We start from the raw sequence: 5,768 nt of genomic DNA, 5'->3' as shown, positions 1-5,768 counted from the left end.
CGGCGCCACGTGACCACGTGGCGGTTTACCAACAGATCGAATGAAAAAATAAAAGAGACGTGCAGTTGAGTCTGCGTCTTCACATCGGAGAACACGACCACGGCGTTCTCGACTTCGTGTCTTATTGGCGTGTCGGAACACTCCGGGGTTTCTCGCTCACGGAGGCGGGGATCGATTTGACCACCACATTGTGCCCGTGCGTGAGCGTCTGTGTCGTGTGCGGAGCGCTCGCACGAGTCAAACTGGACTTTGGCCACGTTACGGATCACCTAATGCGAGAACGCCAACAACGCCGTTTCCACTGTCAGAGCTCCCAAAATGACCGATCCGGACCATCCGACTTTTTTGTTTGTTACGTTTCTGTTGGAGTGCAAAGCGTATCGATCCGACACTAGAGGGCGGAGCTAGACACCCTGCAGCTTGTTGATTGGTCGAAAGAATCGTCACTTCCTGTTGACAGCGGTCATAAAGAACAAGCGCAGTCGTAGCTCCGCCCCGTGGACGACCTCGGAGGTGCAGTCCTTCGTCCATCTTTGTTCGCCGCGTCACGTACGTCTTCTCTGTTTCACATATCGTATGGGTTAGTGGCGTGCGGCGTGGAAGAGTAACGAGGTTTACCTCGGAGCACGAGGCTTTAGATCCTCAATCGTTTCATCGCCTTCTCACTCGGGCTCGCCTCGTCCTCCATGTGTGGCGCCCGCTGCCATGACGACGGTGTCCTGAGACATTTCATGACTCGTGTTTTTCTCCCCGTCTAGTTACGACACTCTGCTGGCCCACAATGCTCGGCTCCACCCGGGCGAGGACAACTTCACGAGGACGATGGTGAAGCGAAACAACGAGACCGTCTTCCAGCAGACCGTCAACGACCTCACCTTCGACGGCAGCTTCGTCAAAGTCGAAGACGACGAGGGCGAGGAGGCGTCCCGTCGAAGCATCGCCCTCAGCAAGACGCCAATCATGAGGATCAAGAGCCGCGTGGAGCCGAAGAAGTTCACCGCTGCGCACAAAATGGCCGTCGGCGATGTCATCAAAGTGGAGAGCGACGACGAGGACGAGGACAACCAGAACAAGGAGCCGCCTCCTCTGTCTCCGGCCCCGACGACCACCGCCATCGCCCCACGCCTCCTCTCCACGCCACTGCAAGTCCAAGCCATCCCGCAGAGCATCATGCTCAACAGCTCTAACGTGCTGCAGATTAAAGGCGGGTCAGGCGGCGGCGGCGTGCTGCCTCCCGGGACCCTCGCTCAGGTTCTGTCGGCGCTGCAGAATCAGCAGAACTGCACGCAGACGCAGACGCAGCTGCTCATCCCCATCAGCAGCATCCCCACCTACAACACGACCATGGACAGCAACGTCCTGCTGGTCAGCGCCTACAACAGGTAACCACACCTGAGGGGGCGTCACTCTGTAAAGCTCCTCCCCTTCCTCTAAATCAGTGTCCTCGCTCCTCTTCATCATGTGTGTGAAGTGTGTTGTTGTAAATCCACTCTGATCCTGTATCTGATCATGTCTATAAACCCCTCTATTTCAGCCCTGCTCAGAACAGGCTGTTTCTGTGTCTGTAGCTTTAAATATGTAAATGAGCTGTGTCTGACCACGCCCCCTCTCTGGAAGGGCTCGGGTGTACTCGCTGCTTTCTGGCTCCATGTCCTATTGTTTACGGTGAGAAGGCAGACTCAGAGGGCAGAACAAACACCTAGCTGTGGGAGTGTCACCCACCTGGGGGAGGGGCTACTGCCCTTTGTGATGTCATGAAGGGAAACGGCCTGTTTGAGCAGGCAGAAGACGGAGAGGACGGACTTGTCTCATCATCGGGGGGTTGTCACTAACGGTCCCTCTTGGGTTTTGTCCCTCGCAGGTTTCCGTACCCGTCGGTCTCAGAGATCCTGGGTTTGTCGTCTCAGACCAAGTTCAGCGAGGAGCAGATCAAAGTTTGGTTTTCCGCTCAGAGGCTGAAACACGGAGTCAGCTGGACGCCGGAGGAGGTCGGTGCTTCGCCGCGAGAAACTGACGAGTGAGTCTTTAAAATGACCACGTGGAAACGTAACGCTCTTCCTGTTTGTCGTCTCTGCAGGTGGACGAGGCGAGGAGGAAGAAGTTTAACGGCACCGTGCAGAACGTCCCTCAGACCATCACCGTCATCCCCGCCAACATCGCCGCCGCAACAAACGGCCTTCAGTCCATCTTCCAGACGTGTCAGATCGTCGGGCAGCCGGGGCTCGTCCTCACTCAGGTGACGGGTAACGGCAGCGCCATGCCCGTCGCCTCCCCCATCACGCTGACGGTCGCCGGCGTCCCCAGCAACCAGCCAAAGGCAGCCGAGCCGACGGCGTCCGAATCCAAGACGGAGCTGTCGGCCTCGTCCGTGAGCACGCCGCTCAGTCTGGATTCAACGATGGGCAAACCGAAGAAGTCCAAGGAGCAGCTGGCCGAGCTGAAGGCGAGCTACGGCAGGCGGCAGTTCGCCACGGAGGCGGAGATATCGCGCCTCATGCAGGTCACGCAGCTTTCCAAACGGGCGATTAAGAAGTGGTTCAGCGACACGCGCTACAACCAGAGGAACTCCCGGGATCACCACGGCGTCCTGCTGAGCGAATCCTCGCCCCTCAAAGGGGGGGCGCCGCTCTCAGGAGGACGGCGAGGACGGAACCACAGCGGCAGCCTGAACGACGGCGTCGGCAGCGACGTCACCCCCCGCCACCATCATCATCGACTCCAGCGACGACGCCAGCGACTCCTCCCCCACCTCTGCCAACGCTCCGGGGTCGTCCAGCTCCACCAGCGATCCCAGGGTCAAATTCCGCCACGCCTTCCCCGACTTCACGCCGCAGAAGTTCAAGGAAAAGACGCAGGAGCAGCTGCTGGTTCTGGAGGCGAGCTACCAGAAGTCGGACACGCCGACCGACGAGGAGCTGAGCCGGCTGCGAGCGGAGACGAAGCTGACGCGGCGAGAGGTGGACGCCTGGTTCACCGAGAGGCGGAAAATGCCTTTCTGTTTCTGGTTAAAGGAAGAGGACGGCGAGGAGGGAGGCGAGAAGGCGAAACCGGGCGCCGTGCCGCCGTCCTCGGCTCTGGATCGTCAGAGCACGCCGCCTGCCGGGAGGAAGGCTTTGAAGAAGACGCCGGAGCAGCTTCACATCCTGAAGAAGGCGTTCGTCCGTTCGCAGTGGCCGACGAGCGAGGAGTACGACCTGATGGCGGACGACAGCGGGCTGCCGAGGACGTACATCGTCAACTGGTTCGGAGACACGCGCTACGCCTGCAAGAACAGCAACCTGAAGTGGTACTACCTGTACCAGAGCGGGAAGGTAACTCGCCATTCACACCGGGTCACACGCCATGTCGGAGCGAGAGAGCGTCCCCGCCGTTAACACGAGGTGGAACGTCACACGCCAAAACGTCGTTTCGCTATTCGGCGCTCTGAAGGCCCGACAGCGCGAGCGGTTTAACGCACGTTTATGGTCGTGAACGCAGCGGCGCCGCACGGTAACCACCTCGTCTCCGGGCGCAGCGTCACACGGTACAACACACGGTACAAACGGCGAGCGACTCCAAACACGTGACTGGAACGTTATTCTCGTCTTCGTCTTTGAATCGCCGTGGCGTGATGAGCCGGCGTTCAGCCCAGCCTGCGTAAAAAAACCAGACGGGATCCAATCAGAGGAGGCGTTACAGACGTGGTCGTTTACAGACGACCTCGGTGGTTATTACACGAGCAGACGTCACGACCTCGCTCCTTCAGACGACGTGACGTTAGCTTGTTCGCTCCTCGTGGTTACCAACCGTTTGTTCCCTTCGCTCTGACCGCAGGTGGACGAGGCGCTGAACGGCGGCGCAAAGATCCAGAAGAAGTCCAGGAAGCGTTTCCGTGGTTGGTCCAGGAGGTCACGTCGGCCCTATCCCTGCAAACGCTCGCCACAGGCGGGCGCCATCGCCATCAAGGTCTGTGTGCTAAACTTTCCTTTTTTTTTTTTTTTTTGTCTCGGGTGACACGGCGAGGTGGTTCCTCCGGAGGTCAGAGGTCGGTTTGTACTCACTGTTTGTCGGTGCGCCCCCTGCAGGTGAAGTCCGGGAAGGCGTTCCTGAAGGAGTACTACCTCAAACACCGAGCGCTGAGCGAGAGAGACCTGGACGACCTGGTCACCAAGTCCTGCATGAGCTACGAGCAGGTGAGGGACTGGTTCTCCGAGACCGCCAGGAGGGCAGAGGAGGGGGAGGAGCCTTTCAGCGCCGAGGAGGGGCAGGAGGGGGAGGAGGAAGAGGAGGAGGAGGAGGAAGAGGAGGAGGAGACTGTAGCAGCAGAGCACGCAGACAGCGAAGGAGAGATGGAGGTGAAAGAACAAGGAGAGGACGCCACAGACGAAGACAGCAACGAGGAGGAGGAGCCAGAGGGGGAGGAGCCAGAGGGGGAGGAACTAGAGGGGGAGGAGCTAGAGAGGGAGGAGCTAGAGGAGGAGCTGGAGGAGGAGCCAGAGGAGGAGGAAATCATCCAGGAGGAGTCTGAAGCTGTCAGCCAATCACAGCCTGAGGCAGAGGAGCAGACATGAGCAGACAGGTGAGCGTCTTCGACACCTCCGCATGCTGCAGGGTCACGAGGTCGTATCGGTGGCGTGCAGACCGTCTGTGGTCGTTTACCCCGACAGTCGCTCAGCATGCTTCCACTCATTTGTTGCTTCCTCTCCTCCTCAGCTTCGACGTCGCTCGCCCCGCCGTGGAGACGCAGGAAGTTGTCAGTGTTTCTCAGCTGGCGGCTCAGGACCCAAAGATGGCCGCAGGACGCTCAGATGGGGTCACAGCTCAAAAGGTGGCGTGTTACTAAAACGGCGTGTTTGTGCCTTCGAGATGAACTTTGGGTCCCGATCAGCTGAGAAACACTGAGTCGACGAAACGGACAACAAGCTGCAGGATGTTTGTTTCTCTGTGGGGACCAACGAGCGTGCAGGACGCCGCCGCCGCCGCCGCCACCGCCAGCGTGAGCTCCAGCTCGGCTCCTGCACAAACAACGAGTCTTTCTTATCAACACATTTTAAACTTTCTAAAAAGAATCCGAAACATTTCGAAGAGGTGGGACGCCGCATGGACGCCACGTGAACTCAAAACGTTTTTGGCGAGGGATCAACCTCGCCCCGAACCCGACGATGACATCGATTTCCTGTCGGGTGTTTTTTAAGCGTTTCCTGTTTTGTTGTGAATAGATCTCAGATTAGTGCCATTCTGTTTATAAGACTTTGTTAAATAAAAGAAGAGACCCGTGCTGGTGGGATTGCACGCCACGTTCGAAACCTTTTTGTATTTTTTTCACGTGATTTGTTAAAAATCTGAACGCCATGTGAATCCATTTTTACCGTTTTGAATGTGTTGTCATGGTTACTTTAAATGTGGCGGTTTTACACGAGTTAGCCAGCGTTCGGGTCCGTTCAAGTTTCAACTTCGGTTCCTTAATTTACCTCCCAAAAAAAACCAGACGGAGCACTTTGAGGAGAAATCCGCCGCAGTCCTTCTTTTAACCAATCACCGCACTCTGACCTCGCCGCTTTACACGCGCCAATATCGGACCCGTTGAGAAGTTGATTTCATTGGAGTCAAAATGAAACGATGTGGATCCCACGAGCTGACTCCGTACTTGGTTGCGTAAACGTTCGTGGTCATTAAAGCAGCAGCGTGTGATTTGGCCCCCTGGTGGTTAAAAAGGGTACTGCGGTCCACACATCGCTCTGATTGGTCCTTTCAAACAGGAGATTCTGACGGTGGATTTTTCCTTCAGG

At 57.4% G+C, this 5,768-nt stretch overlaps 1 protein-coding gene across 1 annotated transcript in view; it reads left to right on the top strand.

Moving 5' to 3' along the window:
- LOC306839912 (zinc fingers and homeoboxes protein 1-like) overlaps window positions 1-5,276 on the top strand; it is a 7,889-nt gene extending 2,613 nt beyond the window's left edge. The window contains 7 exon segments of the mRNA XM_079368859.1: window positions 759-1,382; window positions 1,862-1,988; window positions 2,078-2,694; window positions 2,696-3,311; window positions 3,814-3,945; window positions 4,065-4,558; window positions 4,693-5,276. Coding sequence (XP_079224985.1) covers window positions 759-1,382; window positions 1,862-1,988; window positions 2,078-2,694; window positions 2,696-3,311; window positions 3,814-3,945; window positions 4,065-4,550 — 2,602 coding nt within the window. The 3' untranslated portion in view covers window positions 4,551-4,558; window positions 4,693-5,276.
- Window positions 5,277-5,768: the final 492 nt, after the last annotated feature.

This window comes from Symphodus melops (genome assembly GCF_947650265.1).
Source record: "Symphodus melops genome assembly, chromosome: 18".
In the NCBI taxonomy this organism is placed as follows: Eukaryota; Metazoa; Chordata; class Actinopteri; order Labriformes; family Labridae; genus Symphodus; species Symphodus melops.
The sequence above is the reverse complement of the archived record's forward strand: the minus strand, read 5'-3'. Positions and strand labels throughout refer to the sequence as shown.